Below are 21,286 nucleotides of genomic sequence, written 5' to 3' on the forward strand. Positions count from 1 at the left end.
CATCATTATTACAATCAATATTATTGTTATTATTATTATTACAATTAGTGTTGTTATTATTATGATCATTAACAGTAGTAGTAGTAGTAGTGTAATATCGGGGAAATCAGCTTTTAATCGGGGATTATTCATTATTTGTTTTAATCTTAATAACAAAAATCATGAAATGTAATATTTTGTGGGCGCCTCCTCGCGCCTTTTTTTCTCTCTTTTTTGTATCGTTTGGCGGTGACAGATAACAGACACCAACTTTCACAAACTCACGCCCTCACCACAAGCAGAGGAGTTTGTTATATAGGCAACCTGTTTTTGGAGCAGCGTCGTCCTGCTCCTCCTCCGGGGGAGGGTCGTATGTGGAGCGCACCTCTGTCTATTTATTGAGTTGTTGGCTGCGCTCAGTCAAAGAAAAAAAATACACTGAGCACCGCGGCTGCCTCACCGACGCCAAGACGCACACACTGATCCTCACGTTGCTTTTCCACAATGGCAAACATGGAGGTGAGTTTTTTTCCTTGTTGTTATTTATCTGGACTTTTCTGTGCGTCTTTCCCTGGAGCTGTTTTAAACTCTTATTTTTTAACAAAGTTTTTTCGTCTCTCAGTTGTGTTAGTAGTAGTTTCATTCACCATATTCTCACTTCTTGCTTATATTGTATCACTTTTTCAATGATGTGGAGAAAAGTACAAGTCAAATGATTAGACAACAACAAGACATTTTTGTTTGTCAAGTGGCATGAACAACACCTTTTCTAATTTTCTTTTTTCAAATGCTCTCTTCTTTCAGTTCGACTATACTTTTGACATGTTTGAGAACGGCACTGACAATATCTCTGAGGAGTCTGGAGACTTTGGCTTGGACTTCCAGGAGCCATGTGGCAGTACTTTGAGCACCAACTTCAACAAGATCTTCCTGCCGACGGTTTACGGAATAATATTTGTCCTGGGAATCATTGGTAATGGATTAGTCGTTGTTGTGATGGGCTACCAGAAAAAAGTCAAAACAATGACAGACAAGTACCGGCTCCATCTCTCTGTGGCCGATCTCCTGTTTGTCCTCACACTGCCATTCTGGGCGGTGGATGCAGCTAAAACCTGGTACTTTGGAAGTTTCCTGTGCGTGTCAGTGCACATGATCTACACGGTCAACCTGTACAGCAGCGTGCTGATCCTGGCCTTCATCAGTCTAGACAGATACCTGGCAGTTGTGCGGGCCACAAACAGCCAAGCCACAAGGAAGCTGCTTGCGAGCAGAGTGATCTACGTGGGAGTGTGGTTACCTGCGGCCATACTCACTGTGCCTGACATGGTGTTTGCCCGAGTGCTTAACATGGGTTCTTCAAATTTTGACTTGACCAATGAAAGCATGGAGACTGCAGACTCCAGAACAATCTGCCAGCGCATCTACCCACAGAAAAACAACCTCACATGGACTGCTTTTTTCCGCTTCCAGCACATCCTAGTGGGCTTCATACTTCCCGGGCTGGTCATCCTTATCTGCTACTGCATCATCATTGCCAAGTTGGCACAAGGCGCGAAGGGCCAGGCTCTGAAGAAGAAAGCGCTCAAGACCACAGTCATTCTAATCCTGTGTTTTTTCTCTTGCTGGCTGCCCTATTGTGTTGGCATCTTTTTGGACACTCTCATGATGTTGAACGTGGTCCCTACTTCGTGTGAGCTGCAACAAGCTGTGGAGACGTGGATTTCTATCACAGAGGCACTGGCATATTTTCACTGCTGCCTTAACCCCATCCTGTACGCTTTCCTGGGTGTTAAGTTCAAGAAGACAGCCAGAACCGCGCTGACCGTCAGCAGCAGGTCAAGTCAGAAAGTGACTCTTATGACTAAAAAGAGAGGGCCAATTTCATCCGTGTCAACTGAGTCTGAGTCTTCAAGCGTTTTGTCAAGTTAACAAACTGTCATCATCTGCAACTTGACTCTCAGGAGAAAAACAAAACTAAGCTTACATTTCGAAGAACTTACTACATTTTGTACACATGTAAAAATAGATTTTTATACATTTTTATGTTGCTGGCTTTGTGTACTGCAATTGTGTGTGTTGTGAGGGTTTTAACTGCAATATTGTGTTCCTCAGAACAGATTGTATGTTAAGACAATACCTCAATTCCTCTCTTTCAGCTTTATGATCAAGGTTTTCCTCTCTATAACCAGTGTTACTGTACCAAAGCTCAGGCATACAATGCCCTTTCCGTTTTTTCAGGGATGGTAGCTGCTTTTAGAAACGTGTACATAGTTTGTAGCATTTGTGTGTTCGCACTTAAATTGTGTGATTATCTTAAAGCTATTATTTATTGCTGTCATTCACACTGGACGTTTTGTAAAATAAAGAAACTGCATGCTGTTTTTATACTGTTTTTAAATTTGAGTTGTTTTTTTTTTACGTAAAAAATAAAGAAAATCTGTGTTTCTCTTAATGACAGTGTGCTGTGTGTTTTCACCTAAAACCAAGTCCTCCTCCTTTCCCTTCAGGGGCTTGGAGATGAGGTGTGTTTGTAGGGAGGGGGAGGGGTGTGTGTGTGCGTGTGTGGTGGGTATGGGGGGGGGGGCATCTTTTAACAAAAAAACGTCTCCACCTGATCTGGCTATAAAGCAGAGGGAGGACTGAGCAGACAGACCCTGTAATTGCAAGAACATCTGTGCACTTTTACATCTTAAGCAGCCATTACACAAAAGCTAAAACTCTCAGTTATAATTAGCACCCATAGAGCAGCTTAACAAAGAAAATAGCATGTTTTGTTCTTCTTTGACTTCTTTCCATTTCTTCACAGTTCACAAGAAATAAGGCTTCCCTTATCTTTGACAGGCAATTTTATCCAGATTCAATGGGTCAGTTTAGCCCTTCCCCAACTCTAAGGAAAGAAATAATGGTTTTCAGACACGTAGCGCATATTACAATATGCAAATAAGCAGGCATGGTCTTTGTTGTGGATTTTTCCACAAGATATAATTGGTAGTAAATCTTTTGGAATTATTTAGAGACAATCCAAGACATAAGAATGACAAGTTTGAACACACTCATCAATCTCGTCATTCAACCTCTCCTTTCTATAATCTTTACAAGGCAGTAACTTCAGCTCAAGTTGGAGACCAAAGGAAGCTGGCAACAATAGATGTCAATGAGAATGAAGTCGTCAAATGGCTGCAGTGCAGTGTTTGCATGCATTCAAGACTCCAGTGGAGATTTCCATCTCTTTACATGTAAAAGGGCTGTGAAGTGCCCCCATCATGCCACAAGGTTAATGGTGATGTTGGAGAGGCTGCTCGCTCACAGTGAAACATGGTCAAACAAGAGGCGCTTTTTCAGTTGGAAATGTTCCAAATGATTCAGAATTAGCATATGAGCCGTGCTGCCTCAGCAGGGCGAGATGTGCATGGAGACTTTTGTAATTAACACTTCACTGAGCTCAAATGAATCCTTCTCATCTTCTTCACTTGCCATCAGGAAGCTTTGTTGTTGCACTAGGACCATATGTATGACCATAAATAACACAGGCGTCCAGTCACATTGTAGGGATGCTTGGTAATCTGATCATATTGCAATCTAATTCACCTAAACCGAATAGTTATTGTGCATTGTAAATAATTAAGATGTGGGGAAATACACACTTGAATGCAGCAATTAGAAAACAGTATATTGGCACACAGAGAATAAATGAATCCATTAAACATAATCTGAGATCATTCATGTGCTTTTTGTGTCATTTGTTTTATGGGTGTGAGTGATTATGTGGCTAAATGTGTATGATTGACTTTTTTCTAAATATTAACCAAAGAAAATCATAAAATAAACATATATTGAGGACCCTCAGGGTCCACTTGAGTGCACAGATTTCAGTACTCTCAATCCCCTTGGGAGTTCAAGGAGGCCTCCTTTCATTCATAATTAAAGCTTTTGTTCTCTTAATGTCTTTAAAGACATTTGTACTTCTCAATAACACACATGTCAAACACTGCCAAATTTGTGTTTGTAGCCACACTAAATCTGTCTAAGACGATGATCCTGTGGTCATCTCGTGCAAAACATCAACATAATTTCCCTATGGAATGTTTCAAAGAAAAATCTAACATGTTTAACATTGTCGTCAAAATAAATGCATGTGTTTACAGTAATCCGTTGTATGTACTGTATGTTGTAGTACTGAGGGGTTCCTTGTTTGTTTTGCTGGGTCAAAGGCCAAAGCGTTTGAAATGGACAGGAAATAGTTCTTACTGGTGATTTATCACTCATGCTTCGCCCAATAAGAAGCTCATTTCAGTGTTGCTGTTGAGTTACATCAAGACATCAGAGATTATTTAAGGGCTTTTACAAACTAAGAAAGAAACTGATATAAATACAACAGGTTCCTCTTTGGCAGTGACTTGCTCCACTAATGGCTATATTGTTTTGGCTGGAAAAGTAAGCAGCAGGAAGGCAGTTTCCTGTACCAGGAGCTCCTGTGGCCAACGGCCTGAGAAAAGCTTTAATGACACCCCCACTGTATTCCACCGTCACTTGCTGTGCATGGATCTTCCTGCGTTGGTCAATGAATACTGAATGTACTGTATGGTTTACTCAACCAAAGGTGTAAGAGTAATTTCATGGGGAATAAGTGATTTTCAGTGCTATGTGTAACGATCATGTTAAAAACTCACTTGTCCTTATTACCATGTGTTGATGTATTTTACTGTTGTATGTTTCTTATGTATTTTAATTTTCAATGTAATTGATCTGTATCACATATTGGTGAAGTGACTTTGTCATGTTTAATTGTACATTTACTGATTTCTCGACATTAAGGAGTTATCAATTCAGGATTCTATTTTGTGAAACACCTCGCTGTACACTTCCATTGGATGCACACAAATAAGCATTGATTATATCCAGTATTTAAATTGTTAAAGTTGGTTAGAAATTCCAACTCCAATTTTTTCCCTGGAGCTGACACTTACCAACTGCAATAGTATTCATTTGCAATAATGCACAACATTCTTCTTGGTCTTGGTCAAAAATGAAGAAAAGTCAAAGAAGAGAGTATTTCTATGTTAACATAAAGGCCTCAATACAAAGTCAAGCCTTATTAAACATGATCCATCAGTTATTTCAGTGTTTCAAAACAAAATCTCATTTCATTTTTTAACTGGTGGATGTCAGGGTTTCTTTCAGACCGTTTACATTTATGAATCTGCACCTCTCCATAAAAAATAAGATTATTTAAGAAGCAAACATATTACATAATAAAAAAAGCATACGTTATTCGTAAATGAATCTTAAACCCATATAAACGGCAATACTTTTAACTTTAAATCATTCCTTTATCCCGTGTACTGGTCTCACGTTTGCTCAGTCGGAACCAATTATTCGTTCCTAGTCGGAACCTTTAGCCTTCTGCATTTGGTGCTGCATCGAAATAGGTCTTTCCTTCCTACAGCCGTCCATGCTCTGAACAGCTGATGCGGTGCGTCTCTCTGGAAGACAGTGACATATTTTCTCCCAACTTTTTAACAACATAGCTCGAAATGACTAAGGACGAAGTGCAGGGGTAAGAACAAGATTAAAGTTGTCGGTGTCAGAACTCACGTCTCAACAGCACACCACGCTTTTGCTTCTGTAAGATTTAGTTAGCGCGGATAGCAGCTAGCTAGCGTTGCCCGAAACATACAGCAGATTGCATCATCTGTCAGTCTAAGTACAAAAAGTCACTACGTTTGCCTCTTTGAGTGATATTAATATTAAACATTTCTGCTCTATGAGAACGAATATGACACGGTCCAAACATTCATGTTTCAACAACGCGAGCGAATTTGCGAGGACAAGTTGTCTTATCACTGTATTACCCTGTAAAAGTTTGTTTATGTGTTTCTTGCTTCATGTGTGAGTTGCATTGTTGAAAAACCTGCTTTTGTTGTCAAATTTAACCTATTGCGACTAAGTGTGAATTCTTATACAGTTTCTTTGTTGCATGGACAATGTTAGGATGTTAAAGACATACTGCATAATGTGTTGGAATAGATTAATACATATTAATTACATGTGTTTTCACGATTGTATTCTTCTGCTGCATACTGCACACTGTAATCATTTAATGTGCAGTTTGCATATCTCAGCTTGTCAGTTCGTGCTTTTCCACATTCCACTGTTGTGCTCCTGCCTCTTGCTGTTTTCCCTCTGGTCATGGACCATATTGTTTGAGTTGGAGTAAATAGTCAAAGAAATTACTGTTTGTGCTTTTCAGATAAAGGATTGTACCTTTTCAGTTACTGTTGTGAATATACTGGGTGATCAAGTATCAAATAGATAAGTTGTACGTTTTAAAACCGAGCACACTTAATACTACCTTACTGAAAGTTTCATGTATGTGTTATCCTGCTTCTACAGACTGAAATGGCTGTATATTGAACTATTTTATCCACCACATTCAAGGCCACCAATTGTTCTGGTGACTTGGTGTACTTTGGATTAATAAAGCTCATGTGAGGACTGATAAGATTTAGTTTTATGTTCAACTCATGCTCCTATCTATTCTCCATGAGACGTGACAAGACTTGTGTTACAATACACCTGTTGGGCAAATGTCACCATGGCATGTGTTCAGCAGTTAACTGACTGATGGCAGTTGCCAAATTGAATTTACTGACTATGTATTACTATTAAACACAGAATGTGTCTGTTGTGTGTATGTTATAGAACTGAAAGCCACAGGTTTGTGTACTGATTTGACCGCAGACTGGGTATGTCTTTGTTATAAATTACTTTTCCAGACAGAAAGTCTGACCTCAGTTGCCTGGGGCCAAAGCAGTCTGTAGATCCAGCTCAACAGATTCAACTTGCTTGTGGACCAGAAACAATCTGTCCCAGGTGCATTGTCATGTCATCCAATTACATATCAGTATTATGACAAGGTGGCAGTTAATTGTGTTCAATAGACACAGATGTTTGTCTGGCGTGTGCTAGTGATGAAATTGGCAATACAGGAAGTATTTAAGTTAATCTAAAGTGCTCCCTGGACGCTATTATCTTTTTTATGACTACCTGTTTTTTATTATGTTTCCACGCAATGCATAATGTGGGACATGTATAACTGAATTACACACATCACAACTACCATTTACAGAAAGAAAAAAGGTAAGGGGAGGGAAGGAAGGTGACCATAGTGTAGTAAGTGAAGCACGAAGTAGCTGTTACTGTAACACACGATAACTGTGTCAAGTAATTTCAGGTGTGATCTGAAGATGTGCAAAGTTTAGACAGTTTGTAATCTTAAATCTGTGATCCTCTGGTTTATCATAAATGCATCTTTCACAGTCTTTTAGTCTTTGACCTAAAATAAAGGCTTATCACTTTTCCTAGTAGCATAATGATATGATTGTGTAAAACTTTAGATACATAGTCATGTAAGATAGTGAGCCGTTCTTTGTTTATGTAGTATGATTCCGCTTCATAATGCCGTCCATTGGTTTGTCCATTTGGGCTACTGTAGGAACATGGCTTTAACATGAGGCACATGTGTTTTATGATGTTGTGAATTGTGTCATGTTAGTGGAGGGACATATCAAATAAAGACACCTTTACTTTCAGATAACACCTAATGTTATCATAAGATGCTCTCACAAGTTCCAGATGGATTATCGAGGTGCTTTGTGAGACTACTGTACTCAAAGCATTAATGTTTATCTAACCAGTTTAACACTCAAACGTTGCCACTTGCCCTTCTCTTCATTCAAAAAGGCTACAGCTGTTTTGCCAAGTGAAAATAACAATGGGATTAAAGGTAGTGTAGACTTAAAAGCTTGAGGTGACAATGGCTCAGAGTTAATTTTCCCAGGCAGTCAACAACTTCCTCATAGGATGCAGGAGAAATAAGAGGTGGAAGTTGACTTAAATGTTTATGTTGTGTGTCCCTTCCTGTTTCAGGGCAACAGAGGAGGAGCAGCAGGCTCAGTCAAAGAAAGCCCAGAAGAAACAGCAGAAGGAAGCGGAGAAAGCTGCAAAGAAGGCTGAGAAACAGGCCAAGCTGGTCAGTGATGTGGTTTTTTTAAACCTCTTTTTTTGGTTTGTTGTATAACATCCGTGCCCCCCTTACAGCTGGTAAGGCTGCAACGTGCGGGTCTGTTGGTCATTGTGGGTCCAAGAGGGTAGATTAGCCTGCAGGGGGGTAAGAGTGTCCATTGTTTAGGTATTCCTGTCATTTGGGCTTTGTTTTCAGTCCACCCAAACAAAGTGCTATTTTCTTCTCCTGTGAGTGCACAACATGTTTGCCCCCTCTTAAACAAGCAGTTTACCAGTTTACACAGCAAAGGTCAGACGTGTGTGTGTGTGTGTGTGTGTATGTGTATATATATATATATAGATGATGTAATAACACAGTAAATTTGAGCATTTCACTGCTACAGATGCAAGCGATTTCAGCGTAGCACAGATGTGAAACTAGCACTTTTCATTTTCTTACATTTTAAATCTGTGCAACACTTCCTTGATGCTTGAGAGTGACAGTGGAGTTAACATGTGGCTGTAACCAGACATTCACAGACACAATTTTTTTTTTGCATATTTTAATCTTGTCATGTATCCCATTTAAACCAAGATTAGCAGCAGGAACAAATAGTTTTCTAACATAAAACTTCACTGAAGCAAGTTGATTGACTCCTTTCCCATTGCCAGGGTTTTTTTTCCTTGAGTTGTGTTTGACTTTGCAAATGTCTCTGAAAATGACATGTTTGAAGTGGAAAACTGAACACACTTCAGAAGACTTTACCTTACAGACTAGTGACAGCAGTTACACTTTTATACTTTTCAATTCAGTCCCTCCTTCAAACTCAGCAGTGACAGAATGATTTTTGGTCTCTGTTTGAATTGTGCTCAACATAACTTCCTGCCAAATAGGGCATAGTCAATATCAAGACTGCCAACATAAAGAAGAAAACATTAGCACGTCACACTAGGGGTGGGAGATATGGGCAAAAAATAATATCTCAATATTTTTGAGGGATTTTGTTTACAGATTTCATCAAGGGACGCAATGTTTCAGAGGAAAGAAAAGCAGGGGCTGATGTGGTCCATGTTTTCTCCCTAAGAGCATAACCACGGACAGCTAACCTAAGTGGCAGGGAGGATGCTGGCAAGAGGTCATGTGATCACGTAGGCCCACTAGTGGACAGAGTTTCAGTGCGTGTTTCATCGCTTTGTGAAGTAATTTAAATATTGAAAAATGTCAATTTGCATATCTTAAAAACAACAATCGCAATATTATCTTACACAATATATCTTGCCCACATTTACGTCACACCTGGGTCTCATATTTACGTTGCTTGGGTTTTATACTTGGGCTGTAGAAAGGACCTTTATTGTAGCTAATCATGCATGTTACATATTTAGTTTCTGCTGTATCACTGGTGTTGAGTTCAGGTACACTCTTGTCAAGCAGCCTGAGCTGCTGTGATGATTAGCTTCATTGCTGTGTTTCCTGTCCTGCCAGGTGTCTCACATCTCATTCTCCTATTGTTTGAAGCTTGGTCTTAATGAGATGTCATTCCTTGTTCTATGAGCTGTCTACCTGAAACCTACTAAGCACTAAAAACTGTCATATAACGTTACCCCATCAATTCAAGGTTTCCAAACAACAGAAACTGCAGAAAATCAACTCGTACAAAAACGAAATCAAGTTTTACTGGCATTATCTCATCACAAATGGAGTCAACAAATCTGTCCTTGCCAGACTGGATGTTTTACAGAGGTATAAGACATCACAATACGATTAGTGCAGCAAAGGCAGAACATGGTGAAGAACAGGACTTGCAAAATACATTACAAAAGGTTATTAACCAGATTTATATTAATGCAGCCCCAACGTTTTCCTCAGGCTTTCCCTCAAAACCAGACCTGCAGGACATAAAAGAGGAGATCTGTATTCTTCATTAAATGTGTCTTCCAACTTTAGTATCATTCATCAAAAACTGATTACACACCGCATGCATTTGTTTTTTTTAATGCACCAAGTGACATTTATAGGTAACGCATAAAGGTCTTCAGCTGGATAGACACAACACTCCAGCATGTTTAATTTAATAAGCAATTGTTGTCACTGTTTAATACACAGCTATCGCTGCCTATATTGGTGAGGTATAGTGAGCATTACAGAGGAGAGGACCTGAAAGCTGAGTTAAATGTTTATTGAGTCATTGCAAACCGTGTCATTTTTTGTTGTGTGGTTTTTCTGCTGAGCCATGTGGCTCGGTCGCTTCATGGCCAAAGGTGGTCCATATTCAGTTGATCATTAGATGCAATGTCATTCATCATGTTACTGGATTATCATATGAGAGATGGGTGATTCATGTTCACTCTACAGCCACCAGCTATTTCACCCTCCAATATCAATTTGCATAGAAAATCTAGCTGTAACTTTGCCAAGACGCTATCTCATCATAGTTTTGGTGTCATTTGCCAAGAAGTCAGTTCAGAGATAAAGTATATCTGCCCACTCATGCTGTTTTCTATTACAAAGCAATATCTCCTGCTGCCATTGCTCATTGAGTATGATGTGTAGAAGAGCTGTGCATTCCAGGGATCTAAGGCTTTGCTACAGAACTGAGCTATGATGAATTAATGTTATTCATGTCCCTCCGAGCTCAAGATGAAAACACAATTTACATGACTGTTGTTGCAAAATGTTTTACATCGATGCATTAGAAGTTGAGTGTTTTTTGAACACTTTCTTAATGTTTGGATTTAATGGACAGTTTTTATTGTTATTTCCTGGCTGTTGACTATGTCTTTTAAACCCCTGTCACGTCTTTGTGTTTTTAGGCTGCTGAACAACCAAGCACAGAGGAAGATGTAAGTTTCCTATATGAATCACAGCACCTTTTCTGTTATATAGCATCTGACCACTTGTAAGTACAGGTGTAAATACACCCAAGGACGAAGAGCACCTCCCAATGTGTGTTCAATGTGTGACCACATTTAATGCAACGAGTCCCTGATGAAGAAGAGGGGGAGGTGACATAAGGGGGGATTGATCGTAATCGGATAGCTATGGGATCTTGATGTGGATACCAGAGACGCATATTAATACCTGCTGTAAATGCTGGTATTAATATGCGTCTCTGGTGTCCACATCAAGATCCCATAGCTATCCCATTACTATAAATGCTTGTGGTGAAGTGCTGTCCAATCGCTATCTGATCCCAAACACACTCTAATGCCAGGTGTAAAGAGGGCCTAAGGGTCCAGACACATGAGCTAGAGTTAAGGAGATTCTGCAAAAGTTTTGTATCATATCAGCTTTTTATCTACACGGAAACAGTATTTTGGGAGCCCTATTTTTGGAAAACCAAGTGAAAAAAGCCTCTTCTCTACCCAACACATTTCCTTTAATATCTTGATAAGCCTTATTATCGTCTCTGTCTGTTTGTTATCTCAGATGTAGTAGAAGGACTGATGTATGTTAAGTGCTAGAATTGCTGTTCAGACCGCTGTTCAGATTTGTATGTAAAATTAACTTTTCTGGGGTTTTTTAAAGCTTTGTTTTGCTGTTGTTTTTTTCAGGACTTTGCAAAGGACCGATATGGTGTGTCAGCTATGTTCCAGTCCCAGCAGAAACTGGGTTAGTATGAAAGCTCCTGTTCCCTTGGCCAACAGCCTTTAAAACGTATTTTAAAAGTAGATGATTTTAGTTTAGTTTTTTCATTATTGTTTTTGCAATTTCCGTTTTGCTGTCTCGTCACACTGCACTCATGGGTCGTTCTTATGTTGTTTTCAATATATTCCTTTGTGAGCTATGTGGCTGCTCTCTTTTCTAAACATTTGTCTGTATAGTATCGGTGCAGTGATGGAAAACTATTAATTTTAGAAGAGTGTATTTATTTACACTCACATATTGTAGGCACTAAAGCAAAATTCACAGAAGTACATGCAGATGACACAGTGGATCATTTTGGTTGAAACAAATGCTTAGTTTTATTTCTAGGTTTAATAGTTAAGTTGTTTTATTTTTTATACTCATCTGCATTGTAATTGGTTTCTTGTCAATCATCCAGAAGTGGAAGTTTACCTCCACAAATCATCTCTTAAAAACTTAATTGTTTCATCACTCAGATCATCGTCGCCTAGTTAGACCCTTGCCTTAATCTAGACAATGCAAGTAATTATACGAGTCGACATTTTTCACCATAACATCCGCTCAGCAAGTGAGACAAGTGACAGTGAACTGATGAAATAGAGAATAGGCACATCCCTTATGTTTCATGTTTTGATACAAGACGACATCTTCATCCAAAGCACCTTAGATTACGTTAGACTGGCTGTCAAACGTTACTGATGTAACACTATTACCACTGATAAACATCATGAAAATGGTTTTGGAGCCTCTTGTCGCAGTGCCAGTGATAATTGCGGTAACTAATAGTGTGCGATAACTCCCTGATGAACAAACAGCAGGTGGACATGTCGACGTCGTCCGTCTGTCTGCATACTCTTTCCGCTCCAGTGGCAGCAAGATTGGGGCCACCCTCACCTGCATGCCAAAGCCAGCCATAGTGATGGGGTGGGGGTGTGTGGGTGGGTGGATGGATGGATGGAGGGTGAGGGCTTTTATGTGGGTTGAAGCAGAGTTCCCAGCCAAAAGGGCGGCTCTGTTTTCTCTGGTGTAGCCTTGGTGTCTGTCTCTTCTGCTCACTGATAATAAGAAGAAAGCATGCTTCTGAGTGACACAGGTGAAACTAGAGTCAATTTGTCATAAAGCCCACAGAGAATAGGTGAGTTGATAGCTTTCAGCAGCCCTCCTAGTGTGTCTTATTTATTAGGCATGTCTGTAATTTGAGGATTTTATTGTGTGTATGTGTACACACGCACATGCACGCTGATTCACACACCTTTCTGCCTTGGGGAGTGTGTGAGGAGGAGTAGAAGGTGGTGTGAGATTCTTTAACCAGACATGGGGTTGTGGAAAAATTGTTTTTGAAGTAATAACATTTTTATTGTGCGTGTGTGCCTGTGTGTGTGCGTGTGTGCGTGCGTGCACGTGTGTGTGTGTGTGTGCGTGTGTGTGTGTGTGTGTGCGTGTGTGTGTGTGTGTGTGCACGTGTGCACGTGTGGCTGAGCCAGAGAGGACCTTGGTACGGATCCAAGACCTTACTCCTGAGAGAGCTGACCAACTGATCTGGCTCCGTGCCCGAGTCCACACCAGCAGAGCCAAAGGTGAGATCACTCCCCGTGTTTGTTCACCAGTTTTTGGTCTTTTGGCCTTTTGTGCTAAAAAAAAAAAAGTTTGGGTGACTTGTGTGCTAATCCAAAATCTTCTGCACTAACGGGTCTAAAACCTATTGAGCCCCCTTTCCACATCATGATCTCTCTTCAAGAGCAAATTATAACACCTTTGACTTAGTGTTGTTAGATTTACTATTTGACCTATTGGACTGACATCACTGTGTATTTAGGCTGAGTTATGTAGTAGTAAAAAAAAAAAGCATGCCACAGAGAGAATTTTTTTTCTTTCTACATAACATTCCTTCCTTGTGGAAGCCTCCACAAGGAATCCCCCCCCGCCCCCCGCCTTACATGTTAGACAGCCATTGACAATCTGAGGGCGTGATTAATACTATTTTCAGACAAGCATGTCACTGCCAGCTGAAAGATCAGACCGCTTTAAAGCATTTGGCAGTAATGCTGCCTTTTTTTTAGTGCAATGACCCCGCTGACTTTGCCAGGTTATTGCATCTCAGAATTAAACATTAAACCTTTTTACTGCCTTTCTGAATCTGTCACTATGGACAAATTAATTTATCTGTGACAATCCTCTCCCTATTTCCTTTCAAGATAATTTCCATAGTTAAAAGTCACTTTCCCACTGCTGTGTGCTCTCTGAAAGGATGTCTGTGTGAGCAGAACACCACCCTGATTTGGTTGTGGATGAGATGCATATGTTGGTGGGATTTTGGCATCACTGTTATCCCCAACCCTCCCCTTTCTCACAGGCAACAAACATCAAAGTACCTGGGTGGTCTGACTGTCTACTGCCCCAGAGTTTTTGTTGGCTAACTTGTTTATACTGTTCTTAGGTGTGTGTTTGTTAGGAAGGTAGCAATCACCCTTTCACCACACAGTCCTCTTCAAAGAGAAGACCATGTTTACAAATGTTTGACACGTTACCTGTAGATTAGAAGAAGAGTCCTTACAACTGACAAATACCCTCTTCGAGGAACACTCAGCCCCTTTGACCGCACAGACTGACATTACATCAGCATGAGCACCAGAGAGTTTATTGTGACAGCCCTGTGAAGCTTGTTTGAAATGGACCTTAACACCCTGGCACTATATGTTGTTGTTTTGTTTTTAGGGAAGCAATGCTTCTTGGTCCTGCGTCAGCAGCAGTTCAACGTGCAGGCACTTGTTGCAGTGGGAGATCGTGCGAGCAAGCAGATGGTCAAGTTTGCTGCAAAGTGAGTACAGAGACTCCACTTCCTGTCAGAGTGCGCAGAAAACAATGGTGGGAAAATCCTGGGCCCTAATCGCCTGTTGATCCATTTTCACACATTCTGAGTGAGGTTGTTGGTGTGGAAATCAATCATTTTTCACTTGACAACAAAAGCTGGCTGTTAACCGGGCGGGATACAGCAGTGTTTTAATGGAGCGGTTCCTGTTGAGATGGCAGATACAGCAGCTTGGATCAGAGGAGAAAGAAATACTTAAGAGCCATTACTTGCATGCCATTATTGGTTGTCTATGAATGAGCATGACTATGAGAGGAAGTGTGCTTTATTAAAAGGGCTAAAGGCGGTGAGGCTGATCGTACCAGTTTAACATTTGAACTTTGAATCTCATCATAAATAAGTACATTATGAAAGGAACACAGGTTCATAATCTGCCTCACCAATATGATAGTTATGATATGACAATGGATAATAAAGCACATGGCCAATGCAGAAACTATAGTGTTACTTATTGCTGTTTGATACAAGCCCTGTATTAGGTAGCAGCCGTTAAAGCCTTGCAGCATCACAAAAGAAAGACTGAAGACAATTTGTCTGTGCCTGCCACTTCAGCCTCCCAGGGAAACCTTCAAGATTTGAAAAAGAAATCAGCATAATTAAAACAACACAATTGAAGAGCACTTAACTGACAAAAACCGCAGTGCCTGACATCAATGGAGACAAATCAGGCCCCATCATTATTCCAGTCAGTGACCTCTGGACCAGTGCAGAGACTACTGTGGGTTGACAAGAGGGCGACTTTTTCCTCTACTCCCGCAGCTCCTCACTCCCTCAGATCATTTAGGACTGAGCAGCAATATAGTAACTGCAGAACACTCGGTTATTATAATTGTTGTTTGCATTTAAAATATACAGCAGCATAAATATTTCTTAAATTCATATAATACTCTGAGTAAATGTGGTCATCCATTCAGCATAGACAATACAGTGCTAATGAAGTAAATAATGAATGAGAGTTTATGTACACGCCAGCCTGAGTCGTATGTAAACAAGTCGGCGCAACTAAATGTTTGATGAATATCCAAATGTGCATAAATTACCATTTTACTTACATTCATTATCCTCATGTTTCATAAATGAGACCCTAGTACCCTTTTGCCAAACTCATGAGGTTGATAGGAAACTTGAGTCAAACACAGGAAATGTTTTTTTTAAATGAGGGCAAGGCCACTGCTGCTTAGACTAGAGACATGACCTCTGGTCCCAGACCACACTGACCCCACTCTGTTAGAAATGTCACAGTATCCTGACCATTCCTAAGTTCCTCTCAGTGACTCAGTTGACTGGCTCCCAGCCGTCATTGAGATTCATATTTGTTTTTTGGTCCCTGTAGCACTTAGTAGCTCTACAAATCTCACTGAATGCATTGGAAAAAGGACAGGGGAATTCAGGGGGTTAAATGTTGAAGGAAGGTTAACCACACAAGAGGCTGTTTTTCTGGTGTGTGAGTTTTGGACATCAGTTGTGTTTCAATGTGTTTTGTAACTGTCAGATGATTTCTTTAATGTGCAGTAGTTCCTTAATCTGGTTTTGCAATATTGTGGTTGGACAGTTAAATTGTTGTGCCATACATCACCTGACATCAGTGTGAGTGAAAGTGATGACATGGTTTCTATGACTCCATGGTCTTGTATCAAGTCAAATATTGCATAGTCACACTGCAGTGTAACAACTTACCAAGAGATAATGTGAAGGTTGCTGTTTAGATTAAAATGTTATGGGTTTTTATAAATATTTATTCATTAAGGAACAGGTGGTCCGATCAGTTCCTGGGGCTTTCTGGCCCAGTCTAGTTTCACACGCTGATTGACATTTGAGATTGCTAAGTAAGACCCTGGATTACAATTGATTCTTCTAATAATCGTGTTGAGGACAATGATGATGTTGTATATTGTATTGTATATCCAGGACACCCTCCCTTCTCACTCTCACATTTTAATTAAGTGGTTCTCAGCATCTGCACTGGACTCAAGTACGTCAGGAGCACCGAGTGTTAAGTTGAAAAAGAACTGTGTCTGGTGAAGCCTTTGTGGAATATCTAGATTTCTACTGAAAATAACAACTGTGCAATTTGTAGGATGAGTGAAATTCTGGATCACCTGATTCAGGCAGAGATGATGCATGTGACTCTGCCTGTGTGTGTCCATGAGATCCTTATTACTGTAGTCTGTGAGAGTAACAGTCCTACAATTGCATGACAATATTGTCCAGTCAGTCATTTATATTGGCTATGTTAAAATTGTGGGTCAGGTATCTCTGTAACATATTCTCTTATTAGCATATACTGAATATGTGTAGAGTGAGTTCAAGCTATATAAACTCTTGAGTATAATTACCAAAGTTATGTTATTATCTTCATAAACAGTCAACATCTTATCACATTTTTGATTGAATTCCAGGTGGCATTACTCACAACTTAAAAACAGGCATAAAGTATGAAATTAGCCTCTTTCACTGACTCATCTCCATGTGATATTTTCAAGTCTCACTTCCCAATTAATTAGTCCGTTTCCCTTGAGGTGTGCTGCTGAATATGTTGTCACTGCTCTGGGGCCTTCAATGGAGGTCATTAATGTGGGGATTTATTTATCTAACTGATCTCCTATTAGAGGGGAGGGATTGAGGTGGCAGCTGTTGGGGTAGTGGGGATGGCAGTTCCCCACCGTCCAGTCCCTCATTACTGCTTTCTAATGAAGAGGAACGAGGGATTTCAGTGGGATTCCCCATCTGGCTCACAGGCTTAGTGGAGATCAGTGTTTCAGCAATGAACCTGTGTGGGAAGATGGTGATGTTTTTTTATATCCATAGTAACAGAAGTTCCCCTAAAATACTACAGTTTACTTTCACTTGATAGGGGAACTTGTAACCATGCTCTCAAAGTCAACCTGTTTACGAGCTCACACTGTAATTTAAACTCCTACCCTTTTGTAACTTTTTTACAACTTCTCCTCTCTGTAAAATTATTGTTTTAAAAAAAATTATAAAATAACTGACAGTTATTGAAGGGAAATTACATTGAAAGCAAAAGAAAACGTTATGAAAGTGAAATAACTTGCTTGCTGTTTATAGTGTAATGAATGTTGGGTCAACCAGAGTCAAAATAGAGGATTTATTTTGAATGGAGTAAAAGCCTGGTTCATTTCTCGTGCAGTACGGGTTATCCCATAACAATCAAAATTGACACTGTGATACGTGAAAACATGTTAATTTGAGTCTAATGACAGTTGACACATTAGTGTCTACTGTTATTAGAGAACGGTAGTAGGGGGCAGGGTTTTGTTCATCCACCACTACTCAAAATTGGCAACTATCAACAGCCTTTGCTCCTTTTAGAATGAGAAGCAATTCAAAATGACGGGGGGAAAAGTCACCACCAAACTCAAAGTCTCTCACCTCCCATTGTCATCACACCATGAAAAATGAAAATGCATGTCTACAAGCATCCATCAGACTCTAAAGGAATATTTTGGTCTCACATTGACGGCCTCCCACACATAAGTTTGTTTTCTAAGCGCTGTCTGTTTCTCTTACTTTGCACCCCTCCAACCGCCTCGTACAGCATCACCAAGGAGAGCATCATAGATGTGGAGGCGATGGTGAGGAAAGTGGAGCAGAAGATCGAGAGCTGCACCCAGCAGGACGTGGAGCTCCACATTGAGCGGGTGGGCATGATTTCACCGCAGTCATCATCAGTGCATGTGAACACAGAGCACATGTCCGAGACTCTTATTGTGCCCTGTCATGCTCCCTGGCATCTAACAAAAAACAAGTAATACTTGACAGTTTGCCAGAGAGCACACATCTGTTCACACATGAACTGCACAGGTGTCTTATCATTCAGACTCTCATCATTTCAACATATCACTCAATACACTGTGGTTCTTAGTTGGACAAAAACAATTGTACCTAGTTCTAGTAGTTACACTTTGTGTAGTAACTGTAAAACCCAGTCTCCAACTAAAGGAAGGAGGTGCTCATAAGGACATTAATGTGTATGGTGTATACAGTACTAGCACAGCTCAACAGATTATCTGCCTGTACATGACTGTTGGCCCCACAGAGATTGTGGTTTTAACACAGTTGCTCATACTGCAAGTTGATGAGAACATTTGAATTCTAATGTTTCCTGTTTCTTCTCTTTCCCCCAGATTTTTGTCGTTAGCCAGGCAGAGCCCCGTCTCCCTCTGCAGTTAGATGATGCTGTCAGGCCTGATGGAGAGGGAGAAGAGGTGAGGCTACAAGGGGGACATTTTTTACCCAATATCTTTACTGGTGCACACACACCTGATGACAATTTGTTTTCCCTCTGTGTAACTATTCATGTGAGATTCTGTATTGACTGACACCCAAGGCTGATTCACCAAAATCATTTCTATCAAAGAAGCAAAACACTGCAGAGCACAATAGGACCCCTACTATACTTATTAATAAGTATGTAGATGATTGAGGATACAAAATGTAACATTTACATTAAAAATGTAAATGTAAAAATCTTGGTGTATTCTTGAAGGTGAAACTTTTTGCTGTCAGGTGAAAGAATCGGTTTATATTTATAATCAGACAGCTCAGTGCCAGCCTGGTTAAAATGTCAGCCAGTACAGCAGCTGTAGCCTCCGCTCCGGTGTAATTAAATAAATTCTGACATCACCGTCTCGGGGTGAGAAAGAGGAAGTGACTGTCGGTGGGCGTCACATTTCATTGTCGTGTATGGACAGGTTTTGTCTGACTTTGCGACTATGCAATGACAACGGCATAATAAAGCTCCAGTTCATCTTAATACGCAATATCAAAAGCAAGATTGATGCAAATTGCATACACTGTGTGCATATACTATAGTCGTACTAACTTCTGTACTTACCTCTTTAAGTCTCCACAGCATTAAGATATTTGGCAGTAAGGAAAACAAGGATCTGCATTTTTTTGGCTGAGAAGTTTTATAAAAAGTGAACATAAAGTTTTCGTGTGCAGGGTCTAACCAGGAAGTATTTTTGCGTAAATTTGAAAATTTTAGGAAAAAATTTGCCTACTTCTCACTTTATTTGTAATGCCAGTAAACATTTTCCTGAGGAGTTAATGGTCTCAATTGCAAGTTGTAGGTCGTCTTCAAGAGAACATGTCATACATTTAGTAAATTATGGTCCAGTTTAGAGAAAAATAGACGATTAAGGGCAGCACATATGAGTGGATGCCGGCCAAATTACAAAACAGCAAGTGTTTATTATGCAAGAAAAGACTGCGTCCACTTTTTATATATGGTTTGTGGTTTTTGTCAGACAAAATGATTTGGGTCATTAAACCGAGTTAAATTAAACAAGATCATGAGCAGAATAGCTCATGGTGATTAGCATTACATTTATTGAATAATATCCTAATAATATCTATGACTCACCTCTGTTAACGTGGAATGTGATTTGATTACAGTGCTTACAAGTGTTTACAGAGCCCTTTGAATTCTAATCATGGATAGTTGTGACTCAATACTGAATCATTTCAGATTAAATTGAAATTATGCTTTATAGAAGCCATTATTTTCCCACCTAAACTTCAGGGTATAGGTGGTTCCTAAATTGTGACACTGCTATCTGGGGGTTTCAGTCACTGTCTTAACAGCAGGTCAGATCAGTATACCTTTTACTACATTTTTCTTTTCATTTCAGTTGTTTCAATCATTTAATGTTGTAATGAGTCACTGTGTTAGATTGAGTAGCTTCTCAAACAAGTCAAAAGAAAAAGAAAAAGATTCAGTGCGTGCTTGTGCTCTCCACACAGGTTAGTTTATCAGGGTACACCAAGTACACCACCAACATTGTGTGAACCCATTTGACGGTGGTTTGAATCCAATGGACACTTTATATTTATATATAAATATGTATGTATGTATGTCACTCACTTTAAGCTCAATATTTAAGCTCAATAATATGTAGGTTGATATTGTATTTATTGAAATAATTGGGTTCTGGCCCATTCAGACATTTCTAGCAAGAGGTCTGAACCTTTTTGGGAGGGGTACTGACATGTTGCTGCAAAAATATGATCAGAACAACTTTACAAAATGTTGTCCTCTGTGTCTTATCGTGTTCGTTTGTGAAATGTGATCATAAATCCTGGTCATTTGACAATACATTTTATTTTTGTAGCAACTCAATCCCAGATGTTTTCTACTGGGATTCACCTCGTCAGTCACAGCACCTGTCTTCCCTAGAGACCTGGGTTTGAGCAGCCCTGTCTCATTGACTGTCTGTCTAACCTTTTGTCATTGTGCATGGGACAGTTTCGGGCAGGATGTGGCAGTGCAGGCTGTTCATTCTAATTCCAGTGGGTCCTATGAGGAAGGCTTACACCAATGAGCCTGGAAATGGTGGTTCCTCCTGTGATGAAACATTTACTTTGTCATTTGTGTGTGTTTTTTGCCTTTTCTCTACTATTGCCTTGTTGTCCCATTTTGCAGATGGTGTTTGTTGTGTATTGTAGCCTGTATAGAATTTGTACAAACGCACAGGAACACAGTGTTTTTGCAAGCCGATTGTCTATTCTTCAGCTGCAGTTCAAACCAGGAATTTAGGCTGAAAAATATGAGGTTAGAAAAGCCTCTAAAAAGCATTTACATTTCTCTGGCCACAACAGAGGCTGAACACTTACTCAATATTTCACAGTTGGAAGCTTTTGGTGATGTGTGATGTTAGTTTTTGTTTGCCCTCAGGAAGGCAGAGCCACAGTAAACCAGGACACCAGGCTGGACAACAGGGTGATTGATCTCAGGGTAAGTCTATTCCAGAGCTGAAGAAAAACAAGTGAAAAAAACCTCT

At 40.0% G+C, this 21,286-nt stretch overlaps 2 protein-coding genes across 2 annotated transcripts; both read left to right on the forward strand.

Moving 5' to 3' along the window:
- The first annotated feature begins 388 nt into the window (after positions 1–388).
- LOC122784942 (C-X-C chemokine receptor type 4-like) lies at positions 389–2,364 on the forward strand. Its single transcript, XM_044050388.1, has 2 exons — positions 389–498; positions 784–2,364. The coding sequence occupies exons 1-2, from the start codon at positions 484–486 to the stop codon at positions 1,906–1,908; spliced, it is 1,140 nt and encodes a 379-aa protein (XP_043906323.1). The 5' UTR covers positions 389–483; the 3' UTR covers positions 1,909–2,364.
- Positions 2,365–5,404: 3,040 nt separating this feature from the next.
- LOC122765614 (aspartate--tRNA ligase, cytoplasmic-like) lies at positions 5,405–21,270 on the forward strand. The gene is made up of 9 exons (XM_044020008.1): positions 5,405–5,536; positions 7,909–8,011; positions 10,798–10,827; positions 11,539–11,596; positions 13,096–13,188; positions 14,327–14,429; positions 18,040–18,142; positions 18,629–18,709; positions 21,181–21,270. The coding sequence occupies exons 1-9, from the start codon at positions 5,514–5,516 to the stop codon at positions 21,259–21,261; spliced, it is 675 nt and encodes a 224-aa protein (XP_043875943.1). The 5' UTR covers positions 5,405–5,513; the 3' UTR covers positions 21,262–21,270.
- Positions 21,271–21,286: the final 16 nt, after the last annotated feature.

The sequence above is a fragment of the Solea senegalensis genome, linkage group LG2 (assembly GCF_019176455.1).
Source record: "Solea senegalensis isolate Sse05_10M linkage group LG2, IFAPA_SoseM_1, whole genome shotgun sequence".
Lineage (NCBI taxonomy): Eukaryota > Metazoa > Chordata > Actinopteri > Pleuronectiformes > Soleidae > Solea > Solea senegalensis.